The following is a 20,245-nucleotide window of genomic DNA, read 5'->3' on the forward strand; positions in this document are numbered from 1 at the left end:
AATGAAGTACAATGTCCTGATACTGTTAGGAAACCAAACATGAATGTGTTTTCTTAGTGATGTTGGAAGAATCTCACTCACATACAGTGGCCTCTACTGCTAGCCTGACCAGCCCTTCATGATCAAAATGGTTCAAAAGGCAGCAGCTCATCTTTTAACAGAAACATCCAAGAAACACTAACTTCCTTATACAATTTAGAGGAAAGAAGCATTTTTATTTTTAATTTAATTAACAATATTCCTTAGCGAAGCTCATGGTCCCTAAAGAGTGATTTTATATGTAAATGCATCTTATTTTAATCATGTTCCCTTCATTTCAACACAAGAGGGCAGCATCTGTCCGCTGTCTGATACTTCTCATTCGGTTCCAGATGTGCTGCTCTGCATTCACCCATGTAGTAATTTGAATATCTGCTGCGCTTCCCTGAACATCAGGCTTTATTAAAGCGCTAAGCTGTGTGGTCAGTTTTAAAGCACATCATTTACTTGCTGCATACATCCACAATGAAGATGGCTCTGATTTTGCTGCCTATGCTGGCAATCCAGTTTCAAGGTGAGCAAGGAAATTGGGGAAGATGCATTTAATGACGGATGTTCTGTGTTAAAGGTTTTCATTAAGTTAAATTTTATTTAACAGGATTGGCAGCAAATCCCTCTGTGACTCAGTCTCCAGCAGTGAAGTCAGCTGCGTTGGGGGAGACGGTCTCTCTGAGCTGCTCAGCCAGTGCAGGAGTTGATGATGATCTGAGTTGGTACCAGCAGAAACCTGGACAGCCTCCCAAACTGTTATTTTATAAAATCAGCAGCCGTCAATCTGCTCCCAGTCATTTCAGCAGCAGTGGATCAGAGCCTCAGTTCACTCTGACAATAAGAGGAGTTCAGGCTGATGATGCTGGAGATTATTACTGTATGGGTGCATACACAGGCCTGCGCACACAGTGTTACAAAGCCGTACAAAATCCTCCCTCAGATCCGACATCTGGGCGGAAGGAGACTGACGTGACGCTCCACTGCTTACAGAAACAGTTTCACACACACATGCAAACACACACAGAGCTTTGACTTACAGGAATGGGAAATAAACCTCTTTCATAAACTAAAAATTCACATTTACCGGTAATTCCCTTTTGCATCTCCAATCTCACTAAAAAAACCCAACCCCAAAACAAACAAAAAAGAGAAAAAAAAAAACACAATATATTTTTAGTTGATTTAACCCCCCCAAAAATACTAAAAGATAGTCAAGATGAGAGAGTGTAGATTTTGTTCTTTATGTGGTTTTTATGCAGACTGTTGTATTAATAAACAAGCAACAACTTTATCCAGATACGGTGGCAAAGACACAGCTTCAGGACTTATTTAACGTGACTCACAGCAACAAGTTAATGTTCTGTTCATTTTATTTAATGCATCAAATTATTTTCTTTATCCTGCAAAAAATAACATTGATATTCATTAGAAGTAGAAATATGAAAAAAGACAACGCTTCACATCCATTTTTACTAGAAATATGCATCTTGTAATCATTATTAAGAATGTATAAATAATTTAAAATAGATACAACATTTAACTGATATGATCAAAAAAGTACATTTTGGCATTTTAAGAACAACTAAAGAGGATCAATATAGGAAGATTATAAATAAATGTATCACACTTTACATAAAACTAAAAACAACATGATGGGAAGGTTAAGAGTTTTTAACCTTCAACCTTCAATCAACTTTGGCTTTTAGCTAAAGAAACAAGAAAAATCTGCAGCAGATACAGTATCCAGTTGGATACATTATTTTTAATATAAGTGGTTAAAAAAACGCAAAAACTCAGTTAAATTACTTTAAAAAGTACATATGCCTCAGTTCTGGTCACAAGATTTTTCACTTTGTCTGGTGCTGAGAGCAGAGAGATGATTTCCATAGAGTGGAGGCTTTGCATGGTCAGCTGATCCTCCAGTGAACTGAGAAGGTTTATAGTCCTGTGAGTTCAACACTGCAGGACTCAGATCTGTCAGTCAAGCCAGCAGAAGCAACAAGCACCATGACCCTCATCACCATCCTCATCTCGACGCTGACCTGCTGCTGCTTCACAGGTTCATTCACTCAGCAACATTTCTACCATGATGTGCTGCTGCCTTTTCTCTCCTTTCTTTCTGCTGACAAATGAAGGATTTGTTTTTGTCTGCAGGATGCAGAGCTCAGATCACTGTGACTCAACCTGCAGTGGAGACGGTTACACCAGGATCCACTGTCACTATCAGATGTACAACAAATGAGGATGTTTATCTAGATTCTGATGGAGATTATTATATGTTCTGGTATCAGCAAAAACCAGCACAGCCTCCACAGCTCATGATAAAGTATGCAAAGACGCTTCAATCAGGAACTCCATCTCGGTTTAGTGGCAGTGGAAGCGGCTCTGACTTCACTTTGACCAACAGTGGAGTTCAGGCTGAAGATGCTGCAGTTTATTACTGTCAGAGTCGCCATAGTGGCCTAGAGTTCACACAGTGATTAGTAGCCGTACAAAAACCTCCCTCAGTCAGACTGCAGACACTCTGAGCTGTTAGAGCAGAAACTGAACAGACTCTGATCAAGACCACTGAACACAGAGACGACTGGAAACTCTAGTGCAACTCAAGGAGAGTAAAATGTAAGAAAACAATATGGTAACATAAAAACAGAAAGTAATGAAAACATTTTGACTCTGACAAATAATTTCACTGGCACAGTAAATAAATCTGGAAATATTTTTACATTTAAAGAAAACTTCCTGATTTCACTGATACAGATCAACACATTTTCTACCTCCTGTCATTCTAGTAGAGACTTGCTCCCTCTGTTTTTTCTCTTCATCCTGTAAATATATCACTATGTCTATTTATTGACAGAACAGCTGCAAAACTCTGATGGTTTAAAACCTCTTTCTCATGACGTCTGCACAAATAAACATGTGAGTTATTGTTTTGGGTGGTTATCCTTTCACCTATTTTCCTCTAAGATCCAAGAAACCAATCAGCAAATATTAAAGTCAGTTTTTATTTCACTTCGTCTTTATTTTTATCTTTCTATTTTGTTTTCTGGAGTGCCTAAGTTGTAAATAAAAAATAAGTGACTATCCCATCTTCTTTTTATTAACAGCTCACGTTTTTAATCATTTTATTAAAACATTATGGTCACTTTCTAAAACGTCTCTAACTTTTGTAAATCAAGTCGTTGCAAAATGTCTGGATTATGATAAACAAGAAAATATCCAGGAATGTAGAAACACAAAGTTAGACAAGTTTCTTCTAATTAAATATCATTTCTGCACTAGAATGGCCGATCAGTTACAAGTGTATCATCCTAAAATATAAACTTTAAAATTTAAGTTGTAATGTGGTTGAACCTGGTGCTTTTTGAAGGAAAATGATGAGAATCTATTTAATTTAGTGGTTATTGAAGAACATCAATGAAGTGAATTTGATCAGCTGTTCAACAAACAAAATTTATAATATTCTTCAGAATGTGTGTTCAGGTTGATGTTCTTTGTAGATTTAATATCAACATTAATTAAAGATATGATTTAAAAGAAAATATAGAATGGTTCTGCATCCTATATAGTGTAAAATTTGACTATAAATAATAAACACATTTTTAAATCACAGGTCCAAATAGATCAAAGTCACTTTGATAACCTTAACATACCAAGAAGAAACATAATGAGGATCATTGAAACATGAATACAGGTAACATTACAAAGATTTAAACCTTATGTTGCTCAATTTATGGATCTATTTTATGTCAAACATTTGCAGTTTTTGTGTAGTTTAGCTAATAACACATCACATTTAGGGAGCATAGAAATATTAGAAAAGTGACAACATGAAGAATCAATAAATACTTTATTTGATCTTCAGTTGAAATAAAAACTGAATATTGTCACTAGATGAAGTGTTGGCTGAATCATCTCTATGTTTCCTGTTTCATCTCAGCAGGTGTGGATTTGCATGATCTCGATGCTTCGCTGCTCCTCAAGCTTTAAGTTCTTCTGCTGCAGAAAGTCCAAAGTGTGTTTGAGCTCCGACACTGAAACCTGCATCAGGATGACGTCTCCAGTAGCTCTGATGGTTGTGTTGGGTTTTCTCACTCAGGGTCAGACTGACTTTTAAATTTATCAAGTTTTCTTTGAACTCATACTTATTATTGTTTTCCTTTAACGTTGCTCATTTCTCTTTTCAGCATCATCTGCCAATAATTTTCTGACTCAGTCTGAACCATCAAAGTCAGTCAGTGTTGGAGCGACTGTGACCATCAGCGCCACAGGAAGTTCTAATATTGGTTCTGATCTCAGTTGGTACCTGCAGAAACCTGGACAGCCTCCTAAACTTCTTATATATCAGGCTTCAAGTCGGTTCTCAGGAACTCCATCTAGATTCAGCGGCAGTAGATCTGGTTCTGATTACACTTTAACCATCAGTGGTTTTCAGGCTGAAGATGTTGGAGATTATTACTGTCTGGGTTACCATGGTGGTGGCGTGTTCACACAGTGATTTATAGTCGTACAAAAACCTCCTTCAGTCTGACTGAAGGCTGCAGGTGCAGAGAAATGATGAGAACTGGTTCAGTGAACACATCACAGAAGTTAGCAAGTAAAACCATCAAATATCTGAGGTTGAAATCACCAACTATAGTTTATTTTATAAACACAGATGTTGAAATTAGTTTTATAAATATAGATTATTAATAAGTTTTCTAATGTTTTGCCTCACAAACACTAAAGAGTCTTTAGTTTTTATCTAAAGGCTTTTACATGTGCAGGTTTCTAAAACGTTTTATAAACTTTCAAGAAATGAAGATGAGACGACGTTTGATGAAGAACATGAACGTTGAAACACAACAATAAATACAAAGACAGTGATTGACATAAATCTGCACTTTTATTGAAACAATCCATTTACTCCAAGTTACATGAGAGAACATAAGGAAGACGAATGAAACATGAAAAGTGATGTTTGTGAATAAAACATGACACCATGATGGTTCCAGCCATGGAGCTGCAGCTCTACTCTGAGCAGCGGTCAGGCTCCAGGGTTTGAGTGACAGGACTCTCTCCACTCTGATTGGCCTCACAGCTCACTGAGCCCGCCTTCCTCCACTGGTCTGCAGGGAGGCTCAGGGTGCTGCTCCAGCTGTAGCGGCCGTCCCCCCCCAGCACCTCCGGGCTGCTGGACACCCCTGAGGACCTGCTGCTGCCCCCCACCTTCCAGCCCAGCCTCCAGGTGGAGGGGAAGCCCCCGCTGGCCAGACACACCAGTGTGACGCTGCTCTGCTGCTGCTGCTCTTTGGAGGGGGGCAGGACGGTCAGGGTGGGCCGCAACACACCCACTGCAGGAGAGAGGGGGAGAAAAGACGCAGCCATGAGAACCAAGGCTGCTGAAGACGCCTTAGAGCTTCACTCTTCATCACTACTCGTCACATCTTCATCACACCAGACTCTGAATAACCAATCGCTGAGATGATTTTCTCATGGTTAAACTGAGAGACCAAACATTCAAGTGGAAACAGTTCAAACGTCGACATCTGTTTCTTTCACTTCCTTTAAACTACATGGAAAACAAATGAACCATGAACACGAAGCTGCTCTGAGTTTACTCTCTAAATATTAGTTCAGTTTGACACCAATTCAGGTTAAAGTTTAGAAATGAAGAAATTATCACAATGTTTAATTAACAGGTACAAATGACCCAGAAAAGACAGAAAACAGTGAAAAGAAGTAAAATGTTAGTTTTGATGTTAGAGAAATTTAAACTTAAACTATACAAAACATTTATGAAATACCTTTGAACTGTACATTTTATTGTTTCTCTTGATAAGTTTTACTGGTTGTTTGTTTTAGACATTTTTACAGTTGTGGAGCAACACAAACTTCTGTGAAACTCAGTCATAAACGTCCACATTTACATTGTTAAATCAAGTAAAATGAAGAAACTTTGATGGAAAATGACTTAGTAAAGTTAAAAAATTAAATTCTGCTACTTTTGCTACAAAGAAAAACTTTCTGGTACTCACAGTTAACGACGAGTTTAGTTCCTCCACCAAAAGTGACCCACAGTGATACAAACTCATTGAGAGGCCGTACAAAAACCTCCTGCACTGTCAGGAGACATCTAGCTGCTGAAATGATGTTTTTAAAGTGATAAAAATCACAGATTAAACTGTATTTAATCTGCAAATCATCCAACATTAATTCAGCTTTAAATTCATTCATAATTTCTGAGAATTTTTTCATTTTATCACCAATGAAAAGTAAAAGTTTCTTCCCATCCTGTGCAACACTGTTTAACAATTCAGCTTCTATTATGTTTAAATGCTAAAACCATTTTTCAAAGCAATTTAATTCATATACCCATTTTAAAAAATATCTACTTACATTGATATATACAGTAAGATATTTACCTATGAGTTTTAGAAAAACTTCTAAAAAAAATATTTTAATCCAAGAAGTGAAAATCCTTCATGTTGTTTCTGTTTTATTTTCTCCTCTTCCAATAAGATGATGAGAGTTTTAAATCCAGTATCTATTAGTGTTGGTTCAGTGTCTCTGTTTGTCTGAGAGCAGAGAGATGATTTCCATAGAGTGGAGGCTTTGCATGGTCAGCTGATCCTCCAGTGAACTGAGAAGGTTTATAGTCCTGTGAGTTCAACACTGCAGGACTCAGATCTGTCAGTCAAGCCAGCAGAAGCAACAAGCACCATGACCCTCATCACCATCCTCATCTGGACGCTGACCTGCTGCTGCTTTACAGGTTCATTCACTCAGCAACATTTCTACCATGATGTGCTGCTGCCTTTTCTCTCCTTTCTTTCTGCTGACAAATGAAGGATTTGTTTTTGTCTGCAGGATGCAGAGCTCAGATCACTGTGACTCAACCTGCAGTGGAGACGGTTACACCAGGATCCACTGTCACTATCAGGTGTACAACAAATCCTGCTGTGCTCAGATATTCTGATGGAGATTATGCTATGTTCTGGTATCAGCAGAAACCAGGACAGCCTCCAAAGCTCATAATAAAGTATGCAAAGACGCTTCAATCAGTAACTCCATCTCGGTTTAGTGGCAGTGGAAGCGGCTCTGACTTCACTTTGACCACCAGTGGAGTTGAGACTGAAGATGCTGCAGTTTATTACTGTAAGAGTATCCATGTAGTAAATAGCGACTACGTGTTCACACAGTGATTAGTAGCCGTACAAAAACTTCCCTCAGTCAGACTGCAGACACTCTGAGCTGTTAGAGCAGAAACTGAACAGACTCTGATCCAGACCACTGAACACAGAGACGACTGGAAACTCTAACATGTCTAAAAAGATTCAAATGCAAGAAAAAGATATAAAGACATAAAAACAAAAAGTAAAGGAAAACACCTTGATTCTGACAACTGACAAATAATTTTTAAAGGTACAGTAAATAAATCTGGTCACATTTTTTCATCTACATCTTTTTTCATTGATATTGACCTCCACATTTTCTACCACCAAGGGTGCAGGTGCAGAGAAATGATGAGAACTGGTTCAGTGAACACATCACAGAAGTTGCCAAGTAAAACCATCAAATATCTGAGTCTGAACCAGACTCAGATATTATAGATTATTTTATAAACACAGATGTTAAAATTAGTTTATAAATATGGATTATTATTAAGTTTTCTGCAGCTGCTGAGGAAGAACAGATTCTGATACAGACCACTGCACCTCATTATTTTAGAACTTTGATCAGTCAGAACATTTATCAAGCATCAATTAGAACAACACAGGAACAATTTTAACCATTGCAGTGTTTCTCTAAGGCTCTATCAATTCTTTAGGTCAGCCAACATATATAAGGCATTAATTTGTCTCTTTGGCATCCATCCATTATCATACACGCTTCAATCTACTGTTGTTGCAGGGCATGCTGGTTCCTTTCTCCAGCAGCCAATGGGCAAGAGGCAGGGTACACCCAGGACAGGTCACCAGTCCATCGCAGGGCAACCCAGAGACAGACAGGACAAACAACAATGCACAAACACACTCACATCTAGGGAGACTTTAGGTGTGACCTAACAATCTTTTTTTGTTTTTTTTTTGTTTTGGACTGTGGGAAAGAACCATCCACAGGGAGAACATGCAAACTCCATGCATTCAATATCCCGGGCTGGGAATTGAGCCCCGGTCCTTCCTGCTGCAACCCAACAGTGCAACCAACTGAGCACTGTGCAACCCTTTTTTGTTTTTATTGTTCACTTATTCCTCTAGAGGGCGCTCTTGATTAAACAGTGGCGTCAATGGTATCATGTTCAGGGAAATTGTAGAAGTGCAAAAAAAAAGGAAGAAGAAAAAAAGAGAGGACACCATTTTCATTTTTCATATGAACGTGAGAAAAAACGGAAGCGTCACCAGTCAGTGAACTGACTTCATCTCTTTTATCAACTCTGGAAAAACTAATGCCAAGCTGATGGGCTGGGTCTAAATTAAACCAGACGGGCTTTTCCGCATTTCAGGGGAAGGATTTTTTTTTTTCATTAGTTGCAGGAAAGGAAGTTTCCACGGACTGACAGCACCATCAAAGTGTCCACTCCCTCTCAGTAGCAGGTGTTTTCTCTACACAGGAGCGCTATGCTGTAGTTTATCTTCCTGTTATCCTCACATCGGCAGGTCACGTCCATCGATGGTCGGTGACCAGAGAGATTCAAAATGTGTGATTGGAGAGGAAACCGGCTTAAAACCATATTTCAGCTGATGTGTCAACTTCTGTGGGTAAGATTTTCTCTCTTCAGTCTTTTTTGTTTAAAAGTATTACCTACCTCTGCCTTTATACTTTCAGCTATAATTACACTGATTTCCTTTTCTCCAGCGATTTGTTCCTGAAGTGAAACCAAACACGAAATAACAGAGACTCACTTCTTGGTTCTTACTATTTATACTCGCTTAATGTACTCACAGCTTTCTCGTTTTGTCATGTGACGCGTCATGTGAGCGCAACGCGGGGTGAACTGTTTATACGCAGTTTCACTTCATGTGGAAAGGACACATTCAAATTGAATCTGCCCTGTTTCCAACATCAACATAGAAGCAATGATGTTTCAACCACAACACGCTTTTTATTGGGATTTTATGTGATAGTTACACAAAGTAGTGCAGTGTAAGAATACTGTTATGAGGGAGATGTGATATTTTACTTTCCTCATTGTCTCACATGAAATCAGACTAAAAACCAGTGGTCTACAAACTTTTTGCCACTTGGGCAAAATCGCGACGTTGAAAACATTTCCTTTTACTGAATTAAACATCTTAACATTCCTAAAACAACGACCCAAGTCATTTTTGCTATAAGTGTTATTTATTTATTTATTTATTTGTAACAATTTGGTTAAATTACTGATTCAAATAATTTCTGCTTGAAGTCGTCAGAATAATGGGGGCTGGATAAAATCTCACACCTCACTTGATCAGATTTTTTGTTTTGGTAAGAGATTTTGAAGACATTTCTTTTCTTCTATTTGATAACAAAGCACCACTCTGTCTACCTAATGTATCTTAATCAGATTCATAATAAGTTCATGGTCATAATGTGATAAAAATATTAAAAGGTTAACAATTAGCCATTTAATATTATGTTTGTGAATGTTGGAGAAAGCTTATTTTTACTGGATAAGGTAATCCAAAGTGCTTTACGGGAAATGAAAGAGAAAACTTGAAATTACAAATCTTTAAGCATTGGAAAGCATAGGATCAAAAGAAGCAAATGTTGAAATGCTAATTTTAGTGACTGCCTTGTTTCCCATGAACAAAAGAGATTTCTATGGGACTCTATAGACATCAACATTTCACTCAATCTACAGCATGAAAACTGGTCGTCTATGGAAACAACTGGATGAGCTCATAGCTTGTAAAGATATTCCCCAAAAACATTGAATTATGATACAACATTCTTCTTTTTTTTTTTCCTTTGCAAGGTTGTGGGGATGATTATGGCCATGGGCGGCGTCTCCCTCCTGATGAAGTACAGACACTACAGCTTGTTTTTTTCTCAGACCTACATCCTCCTCCCGGTAGTCTTCACGATCTGCAGCGCAGCATTCTTGCTCTTCGCCGGTTTCCTCGGTACGTGGCTGAGCCTCAGAGACTCCCGCTGTCTGCTAGGACTGGTGAGGTTTATCCCCGCCACCGTGGGTAAATGCATGTTTGCGTCGTACTGAGACATTTTCTTCTCCAGTTTGTTTATCTGCTGGTTGTGATCTTTTGCGTGGGAAGCACGGCCTCTGCCCTGGCCTACGTCCATTCCAGAAAGGTACTCCACCTGCACAAATGTTCGTCCTTTTTGATACGTCTTGACCTGAAGGTGCAAGCTCAATTTTTCTCTTGTTTAGTTGGACTCCGACACAGCGTCTCTCAGCGAGGTGTTTCAGAAATACACAGGCAGCAGTCAGGACAGAAACTCTCGGATTGTTGATGTAACTCAAGAGGAGGTGAGGCTCTTAAATTGTCAGAATAAAGAAGTAAAATCCATTACGCTTCCCTAACGTTGGATTAGGATTTTAAATGATTTTCTGTTCAGAAACATAATAGCCCCATTCCAGACATACAGCAAAGGGAGCCATCATAATCACAACCTGTATTGAAAAGTTTCTACTAACTTAACGAACTGATCTGCATCAGCTCCACTGTTGCGGGGTCAGAAACTACACTGACTGGCTGGACAGCTCTTGGCTCAATAAAACCGGTGGAGATGTGGTTCCTCGCAGCTGCTGCAACACCACGTTCCTCTTATGCAAAGGCAGTCTGTACCAGCCATGGCAGCTTTACCATCAGGTAGATAAAACTGCATCAATCATGCAGGCCATAAAAGCCACTTTCTCACTTGTATTTATATAACTTTCGTACTGAATGTGTCTTTTTTCTTTTTCCCAGGGCTGTCAGGTGAAGCTGGAGATGGCTTTTCAGTTCATCCTACAGTTTATCATGTGGACATCCCTCCTGGGGTTTCTGACTGAGGTGTGTGCAAAGCATTTAACAACAGTCTTTAAGCTTTTACCTGTGTATTTAATTTGACGTATATATGTAGTAAAAAATAAGACACTGACAATCTGTAAATGAGTCTCCTACATCACCGTGGATGAGTTGTGTCATGCTGTCCTTTGCAGGATGATTTCAATTCAGTCATGACAGAAGGATTTTTAAGCATGAATAGCATGTTTATGGTCATATCACAGGCTCTCAATCAGATTTGTGTCCAGAGTTTGACTAGAGCACACAGTTATTCAGAAGTGGACTCGCTGATGTTTCAGCAGTTTCAGATATAAGGTCAAAGACTTTGTTTCTCACCTATTTTCAGATCTCTTCAATTAGGGCTTGATGTAATATTTTGAGAGGTTTCTGCCTACTTCATGTTGTCAGACAGGTTCTAAGAAAGAGGTTTGTTTGTTTTTACATGTCAGGCAGTACAATGAGGTCTGGGTGTGACTTGATCCAAAAATTAATGATTTAACAAGTAAAGCAATTATATTTTTAAATATAGGGCAATTTTGGTTCAACTAGTTTTTTCTTCCCTAATTAAAGGAATCATCGTTCGAAATTTTCTTTTTGTTCAACCTGTCGATCTTTGATTTCAAAATGGGTGGAGCTCAAACATTCACATGTGGCTAGAAACAAAGAGAAAAGAAATCTGTAAGGGGGGAAATACTTTGACCGTGAAGTTTTTTTTTTTTATCATCTAACTGCATCTCAAGTGACAAAAGAGTTTCAACAAGATGATGTCAGTTTATTACCTTTATAGTATCAGAAGGTGAAAGAACAGTTGTGTCTTTGGTTATAAACTCAAGTATGTAATGGCGTTATCTACCTGCCCTCTGATATTTACATCACCTTCTGACACATCTGTGTGTAAGGATAACATTTGCACTCATCATGAACTTTCAGGGTTTATATGATGTTTTTTTTTTCTATGTGGAATTATTATACAACTGCAAACTTTGATGATTAAAAAAAAGCCAAACAAAAAGTAGGAGACATGCAGGATCACAAAAAGAACACCCAAAGTAATTCATTTTCTCTTTTGGGAAGAACCCTGCAGCATAGTGCAATTTACCCCTTATTATTTCATTATAGTTTTTATTTTCCTGTAATGATTTATATTTGGGCAGATAACTAAACCTTGCTTTCCTTTTTTTCTATTATGCAGGTGGTTTTGCTTTACATGACGACACAGATGATGATGGAAGAACGTTTTAAATATCAAGCACTGAGTAACACCTAGACAAATATGAAATAGGTTTTCAATTCAATTCAAAAATACTTCATACTTTTCTAAAGGAAAATTAAACTGCCAAACACTAGTGGTCTCACCACTGTTTCAGGAATTAAATATTATTGCAATCAGAATCACATGGATCATTTTACATCAAAAAGATGAATTGTCTTGCTGTGGATCCATTGTTTGGGTCTGGGTAAATTTATTTGTATGTTTTTTTAAAGTGCCTAATGCTGATATTTGACTTGTGAATGATGAATAAATATAACTGAATATACCTAATTAGCTTTTGTTGCACTGTGTCCACTTTGTGCTCTAAATATACATTTCTTGTTGTTTATAGATGTTGTCTATTTTTGCATAATGCACACTGTCATACACCCAGCATTGATAAGTGCTACAGGATGCATTTTATTAACTTATTTATTTAAAGTTGTACCCTTTTTAAACTGAAAATGAAGTTGAACTTCATACCCAGCACTCCTTATAGCGTTTTACAAAAGAAAACAGGGCTTGTTAATTGTTTCATTTTTCCAAGCATGATCACTGTTTCCAGTAGATGTAAAAATATTCGCAATATTTTTTTTTGTTAGTTTTTTTTGTAATTTGTAATGAACACATAAAAAAATCTACTTTTCTGGTGTGGATTTTAAATTAGTTTAGCGTTGACTGGAGATTCTGGAGGCCGGCCAAGTTAGGACCATGCCGAGTGTGTCCTGCAGACGCGTCGCGTCATCACGTCCTCCTTCCTCTGCTTCTTCTCGACGTGAGGCCGACTTGAAGGGAACGTTCTCGAGAAGGAATAGAAATAGGAGCGGGGAGTACAAACTGCAAGTACCCCATACAGCTGGTAAGAATTTGCAATGTTCACTTTGTTTTTTATCGAAACTCGTTACTGGTCTATTCCTTGGTTTGGGGTTTCGCAAAGGTTATAAAACGCGAGTGAGCGCCATGCTGGTTTTTGGGCCCAGGGAGCCGACGGCTAGCGGTGTTAGCATCCAAGGCCTGTTAGCAGGCCGCTGGGGTTTCGGCGCCGCGACAGACGAGCGTTAACAACACGCTCTCTAAAATGGGGACACGGTGCTTCGAGTTAACCTAGCAAATCTCTGTCAGATAGACATGTTTCCTCTAATATTTGCGATGTTTGTGGTCATTATTGCAATTGAAATTAAAAATTCTAATTACCTTAGTTTTAGTGTAATCTCACTGCAAAGCCTTTTATCTTTCTGAGCGGGAACGAACGCATGCAGCTTACTAGCATGCTAGTCAGTAATTCATTGTAATGCTACTCAGGCCTCTGCGCATTACTGAGTCGAAGAAAACGGCATTGGCTAGGAATATAAAAACTGCAAACTCAAGTAGATATCCTCATTAGTTTGTTGGCGCCTTTGTGAAGTTGCAGATAATAAAAAACACATCTTGCTACCGGCCAGTTTGGAAACTGTTGGTCTTAAAGGATGTTGCTTTACACCATGGCAACGGCATAGTTATTAGGACAACCGATTACATTTTGCATTAAAGTCGGACCAGAACTGGTTTTGGAAATCTAGCATAAATGTTTGTTTTGGAATAATGCGATTTATTGGCATAGTAATGTTATCTAAACCCAGTGCTGCATTAAATCTGCATGTTTTTCCTCCAAAATTTTAGTTTTTAATCTTCCATATTTTTCAATTGTAAGACCATTATATCATCTACAGTCTAATCTTATAGTAGATATTGGCTTTATCTACAGTAAGATATGGTAGATATAAACATATATATATATCTATAAAATGTCTCCGAAATGCTATCAAGATTATGTGTGCAGGTTAAAAATAGTTGCAGCATTTGAAAAGCAGAAATTTTGGAATTATGTGATAAGTTGTGACTATCACAATCATTCTTGATATTAAAACATTTTAGATAGTCCAATGAAATATTGAATAAATATAGTGAAACTATATTTGATTAGTTATCTACTTTTTAAAGATAAATAAGTAAACATTGGGTCTTGTTACTCTACATCTTCAGCAATAAAATGAAAGAAAATAGTTTTTTAATGCATCCTTTTCAATATTAAATGTTAAAGGTACATTTTTAAACGAGATGAGCACCTTTTCACAGTTCATATGGACCTTGTGTAGCCTAGTTTGGTTTGTGTATCAAGTGGGTTTATTTTTGGTGTTTAACTGGTATTTGGTGGGGGGAAATTTTCAGAATATGTGGTTGATTTTGTTTACTGTGTTTTTTAAATGTATTTCTTAAAATTGTACTTAAATATAGTTTTGTGAAAGCAAAACTTGAAACCTCAAGTTCAGTTATATTTACAAAAGGGAATTGCACATAAATTTTTAGGTATGTTTACATTGCTAGCCTATATTCTTTAAACCGCTACCTGTAGTACCAGATAAACATTTGTCACTGTATCATAACAAACTGCTTGCTTTTAGGTACTTAATTATCCATCTGTCACTTGTTTATTGCATCACATGTCAGAACTTTAAAGGTGGTCAAATAAGAAATAACCAAGTTGTTTTAATGCTAAAAGAACAGAGTGCACCAAAAGCTACTTTTTCAAGAAAGCTTTATTGTGATGGAAGTAATTGCTTCCCTTTTCTAGTAGTTGGAAAGGTTTGATACCTGGGGTCTGTATTGGCTTTATTTACTTTTTCATCAATTTATTGCAATCCATATTGTTAGATATTATCACATATTGAATCTTTTCTAATATTGCGTAAGCCTAATTCCCGGATCATAACTTGTTTATAGATTGCATCCTACTTGATTTACTAAAGGATGATTATTGTCTCTGTTTGAATTTCTACCCAGTAGCTGTCATTTAACCAAACCTACGAATACCTGCACACACACCTTTTAGTGACTGTGTATTTAACCATTTTGTTGTAGTTTAATTATCCTAGTGGCTAAGTAGCTTGATAATTAATGCACATTAATCACAAAGATGCTTTACTTATATTTTATTTGGGTATTAGTGTTAAGATTTTATAGAACGCCTTATTTCTATTGGTTGCTGGTCAAATAGTTTTTGACCTCATTGGTTTTTATGAAACAAAACATCTGATTAAGACCGCACTATATTAGGAAATCATGATGAAGTAAATGACCAGTAACTGTTGAAATGTTCAGAGTGCTGCAAACTCTCATAGTGTCACACCTTTCACATGTTCATCTAAATCCATGTCCAGTTAAGTTTTTGAAGGCGTGTTTAATTCTGAACCTTGAGAAAGCCTTCAATGGATTGTTTGGACTCACTTTTCTTTGCTTTTTCTGTGTTTTCTACGGCTTCGATTTAAATATTATTTTATAGTGGTTTTGGAGCGTCATAGTTGGCCTTCTTTAATTAGAAAAACCCAACTACACAGCACCAAAGTGACTGCAATAATGTTATAGTAAAATGAAGGAGGGTGTTCTACTTCAATGAAGTGTTTGTTTTTTTTTTTTTAGCAAAGATTAATACATGAATCCTTGGTCAGGGTTTCCCCAAGTGTATTATAAGCCTGGCGGGCCACCAGGCTTTACTTGTGCCCCGTATAGGCTTAGCATTGCTTATTTATTCAAGTCTTTTTTTAAAATGTTTGCATTTTTTAAGACCTTATAGTTGGTGTTGAGGCATTAATCTTCCAATCTTTCAATAACACGTGATTATCAAGTGATATTTTCAAATTTCCTGTCAACTTTAAATATTTTTTAACTCAAAAACAACGGCCTGCTGGATGAATGACTGCCCTAGCACCCAACCACCGGGCTTAGCAAGTTTTCTGGGGGAACCTTGCTTGGCTGCATCATTACTTTGGCCCATCATAAAATGGTTATATGAATGGGACTCGTCCAGCCATTGGCTTAACAATCATCCTACAGAGTTTTGTGATCTTTTCAGTTATTTTTTTTTTTTTGCTTCCTTTCACTCTTCATCTTATTTCATTATCATCCTTTTACCAAACAAGCCACATCTTCATGATCCACATCATGTTCAAACATTGATAGGAATTGCTCCACAGTTATTTCCAGTTGAGTCTGATTGAAATGAACTATTACATTTACTAGTCTTTGTAGAACAACTTCTCTGAATCAGAACCATCATTTTATTTTAAATCATCAGCAGATGAGCAGGTTTCTAGTTATCATAATATTTCCCGTGTTGTGTGCTGTCCTTTCTAGTGTAGCCCAACATGTTTCGTGGCAGTCATGCTCTCTGACTTTTGTCTTATTTTCGCTCAGCCTCAGGAGCAGTGAAGTGTCTTCATGGCAGTTCGTCGAGGACACAATAAGTACTTTAAAGTGAGTATTAATCCCCTGCTCCCATTGCAAGCAGCGTAGTAGTCCTTCACCTGTTTGCGAAATAAAAAAAAAAAAAAAGTGAAGTGGAAATTGCAGTCGCTGATTTCTAACCCAGCAGAGACTTTTTGCGATTTTGCGTCTACTTATTCTGTAAAAGTGAGTCTACTTTATGGTAAATGTGAAGCGCGCGCACACACACACACACACAGAGCTCTGCTGCTCAGCTCCTCTCTCCTTCACTGGTTTGATACAGGACTTTCTTTCATGCTGTGCGTCTCGCTCACTGGAATACACAATCACAGTCCCTTACTGGTTTGAATGGTCCTCAGTCAGGTTGACTCATGGATTAGTTTCCATTTCAGACTTGATTTTAATTCAGCTGGCAGCAGCCGACTTAAAATCCAATTTGAAAACATGGTTTTAGAAAAAAAGCAGTAGGAGCTTTTTGATCTGTTGCCATTCCCTTTTAGTCCTGCTGTGCTGCTTTTAATAGATCCCAGAGAAACTTTCCAAACTAGATTTGACCAATTTAGCAAGGAAAGAAAAATGGGAACAGTGTTGTTCTGTCATTGTGCCTAGAAGAACAGCTCTACACATTCTTCCTACAATATCCTGGTTACACAAAGTATTTCGAGTTGGACTGCTTCTTTCCTGTGACTTTACAGAAAACTGAACATTTTCCACCTTGTACAGCTCAAATTTTATTTAATTTATTTAATTCTTATTTGCTTTGGTAAGCGTGTACAGAGGGACTTACTTAGTTTAAATCTAGTTCAGTGCCTGAGTAATGCAACGTAAATATGTTTTATTAAAATTGATTTCAATGCGTCTTTGCTCTTTTTGTATTATCAAAAACAACGCCACCTACTGTTTATTTCATGCCTCATTGGGATGTCAGTATAAAGACTGGATAAGAGCAATAAAGTTTGGTTAAATTCGCTCAGAAAAACAGTAAGAAGTTGATTTCTATTTTCTTTTTAGTTGTGCTGATTGTCACAGATTCTTATGTTGAATAAACTTAAAAAAATATTGAAACAAGTTACATTAAATCAATAATTTAATTGCTTATAGTGCAGTAACTTATACTACCATGCATCTGGCCTTTTGCGATTTTTAATTTTGTGCACAAAGTGACTGGGATGATGATTAAAGTTTGTATATATGTTGTTCCCTAATACAAAATCATACAATCATCATGAGCAACAAGGCAGATTAAAAATTGTAAGGGTGCCATGCATGTGTCTTTATCTCTAAGAAGAAGGTTTTACTGACACAAGCATAGATTATTGTTATTATCGTAAGTGTTGCATAAATGATCAAAAGCACTCAACTCTTTGCTATTTGTCTATTTCAGATTCATTATCATTTTATAATATTCTTTTAAGGAAATTTCTATTTGAAGTGAATTAATTTTCAAACCAAATATTGATTTTTTTGTGTTAAATTGTGTGGGATTGATTTGTTCTTTTGTCTTAAAACCTGCATATTGTCACAATACAAGAAAAAAAAATACACGTATAATGTATTTCTCAATTCCCCGTTCTGTCTACCCCTGTTTGCTTATCATGGTTTGTTTTTGGTGCCAACTGGCTGACTTGCAGGACGTGTATGAGATGTCGAACGGTTATGAAGATCACATGGGAGGGGATGAGGCGAAGGATGCAAAGACTAACCTGATAGTGAACTACCTGCCTCAGAGCATGACTCAAGATGAGCTGCGAAGCCTCTTCAACAGCATTGGAGAGGTCGAGTCGGCCAAGCTGGTGCGAGACAAAATGGCAGGTATGCAGAACTGTGAAGAAGAAACACACATGTAACAAACAAGCCAGGGATAAACCATAGAGTATGTAGATTTAACAGCAACAAAAAAAACATTTTATTTGTCAAAGGAAGCCCACGAGACATCATGTGACTCCTAAAGGCCTAATCTCGACCTCGTAACCCTGACAAACCAATCAGTGACGTTACATGGGTTGCACTCACTTCTTATAGATAGTCAATAGGTTAGACTTTATTTATTTGACCAAAAGCCCTCATTAGCTACGTCAGATTTCTATTTTGAGTGTTTAGGACCTTTTCTTTGTAGATGACCTTATCTTTGTGAGGTTTAGTTCCTGACCTCTTTCCTGGGTTCTCTTTCCTTGCCTGTTTTCTGTTCTTTTAAACTGTTTCAGATTTACTCCCTGCTTAATTTGCTCGTAGTTTTTGACCCACCATAAGAGTTTTGCTATTGGAAGGAATCCAATTCTCTCTTAACTTTTGACGGTCTGTTTACTTTGCACACCATGCAATGTTTAAGATTTGTTTTGGTTTTTGATATTTGTTTGCAGATTATTTTGAACTATACAACGTTTTTTTGTTTTATTTTATTGTTTTCCTTTTTTTTTCTCTAGGCCACAGTTTAGGGTACGGATTTGTTAACTATCTTAACCCTAGTGATGCAGAAAGAGCTATCAGTACTCTGAATGGACTAAGGCTACAGTCCAAAACTATCAAGGTAACGTGCAATAAGGTGTTCTACAATTCTCAAAGCAAGGATGTTATTTTCTTTTCACTCTCCTGTGGTTCCTGTGCTGTCCGCTAACTAGCTAGTACATGTCAGCCTGACGAAGGGATTGTGATGTCACAACTCACTCGCTTCCCTTTCTGACATGTCTGATTTTGACTGGCCTTTTTATGTATATTTTTTTAACGTTTTAACATATTTATTTTTTTGTAGTTATTTAAAAGTTGGATTTCTTTGATTATGGTGCTGTAATTTTTGGTCTGAGCGAAAATATGGGAAATCAGAGGCAGAAAAAACGTATTTTTATCAAGTTACTTTAATTTCTTTTTTCGGATATAATGTTTTTTTTACGTATCTGTAGTGAAGTTAATATTTTTAAAACACTTTAGATAATCACCAAAGTGTTTTGGTCAAATGTTGCCTCTTTTGGTTAATTTTTTTCAATTTCGTTCATATCCCACCCAAAATTTAGGCTGATTTAGTATTTATTCCTTCTGCCAGGTTTCATATGCACGGCCCAGCTCTGACACAATAAAGGATGCAAACTTGTATATCAGCGGTCTGCCCAAGGCCATGACTCAGAAGGATGTGGAAGAAATGTTTTCCCGCTTCGGGCGTATCATAAATTCCAGAGTACTTGTTGATCAGTCTTCAGGTACGACAGGTGAATGACTTCCTTGCTTCTCAAAAATTGGAAACATTTATTCTTTTCCACAAGCCCAAGCCACCAGAGCGCGGGCCTTCTCACGCCGAAGTGTGCTTCTGATGCGGTAACGATTTGCTCCGTTGTTCACAGGTGTGTCCCGCGGCGTGGCTTTTATCCGGTTTGACAAGCGAGCCGAGGCCGAAGAAGCCGTCAAGAGCCTGAATGGCCAGAAACCGCCCGGCGCCGCCGAGCCGATCACGGTGAAGTTTGCGGCCAACCCGAACCAGGTGAAGAACACACAGCTCATCTCTCAGCTCTACCACAATCAGTCGCGGCGCTTCGGGGGGCCGCTCCACCACCAGGCACAGCGGTTTAGGTGAGAAACGTTATAAATATTTAAATAAAATGTGATGTGTTAAAGCTTGTCTAGTCTAGTGCTGGAATAAAGCTCTGCAGTCATATGTTATTACTAGAGCTGTTGTAAACGAATATTTTAGTAATCGAGTAATCTATCGATTATTCTTACGATTAATCGAGTAATCGGATAA

At 37.6% G+C, this 20,245-nt stretch overlaps 2 protein-coding genes and 1 gene segment (V, D, J or C); 2 read left to right on the top strand and 1 right to left on the bottom strand.

Moving 5' to 3' along the window:
• Nucleotides 1-4,896: 4,896 nt before the first annotated feature.
• Nucleotides 4,897-6,737, bottom strand: LOC106947773 (Ig lambda-2 chain C region-like). The segment is given in 2 exon segments: nucleotides 4,897-5,363; nucleotides 6,048-6,737. Coding segments are annotated over 2 exon segments (543 nt in total).
• A 1,581-nt stretch (nucleotides 6,738-8,318) lies between these two features.
• On the top strand, nucleotides 8,319-12,547 carry tspan37 (tetraspanin 37). The gene is made up of 7 exons (XM_015033001.1): nucleotides 8,319-8,771; nucleotides 9,971-10,162; nucleotides 10,231-10,305; nucleotides 10,385-10,483; nucleotides 10,674-10,826; nucleotides 10,926-11,009; nucleotides 12,196-12,547. Exons 1-7 carry the CDS (start codon nucleotides 8,709-8,711, stop codon nucleotides 12,268-12,270), a joined length of 741 nt encoding a protein of 246 aa, XP_014888487.1. The 5' UTR covers nucleotides 8,319-8,708; the 3' UTR covers nucleotides 12,271-12,547.
• Nucleotides 12,548-13,009: 462 nt separating this feature from the next.
• Nucleotides 13,010-20,245, top strand: part of elavl1a (ELAV like RNA binding protein 1a) — a 13,470-nt gene continuing 6,234 nt past the window's right edge. The window contains exons 1-6 of one of the 4 annotated variants that reach the window (XM_015033000.1): nucleotides 13,010-13,114; nucleotides 16,486-16,545; nucleotides 18,147-18,327; nucleotides 18,939-19,042; nucleotides 19,553-19,706; nucleotides 19,848-20,073. In XM_015033000.1, the coding sequence (XP_014888486.1) occupies nucleotides 16,510-16,545; nucleotides 18,147-18,327; nucleotides 18,939-19,042; nucleotides 19,553-19,706; nucleotides 19,848-20,073 (701 nt within the window). In that variant the 5' untranslated portion in view covers nucleotides 13,010-13,114; nucleotides 16,486-16,509. Of the gene's footprint in view, nucleotides 13,115-16,485; nucleotides 16,546-18,134; nucleotides 18,328-18,938; nucleotides 19,043-19,552; nucleotides 19,716-19,847; nucleotides 20,074-20,245 lie in introns of all 4 variants that reach the window. The other 3 variants (XM_015032997.1, XM_015032999.1, XM_015032996.1) reach the window with 3 other exon arrangements.

The sequence above is a fragment of the Poecilia latipinna genome, unplaced genomic scaffold (genome assembly GCF_001443285.1).
Source record: "Poecilia latipinna isolate Pla-1442-1.1 unplaced genomic scaffold, P_latipinna-1.0 Scaffold255, whole genome shotgun sequence".
NCBI classification, from domain to species: domain Eukaryota; kingdom Metazoa; phylum Chordata; class Actinopteri; order Cyprinodontiformes; family Poeciliidae; genus Poecilia; species Poecilia latipinna.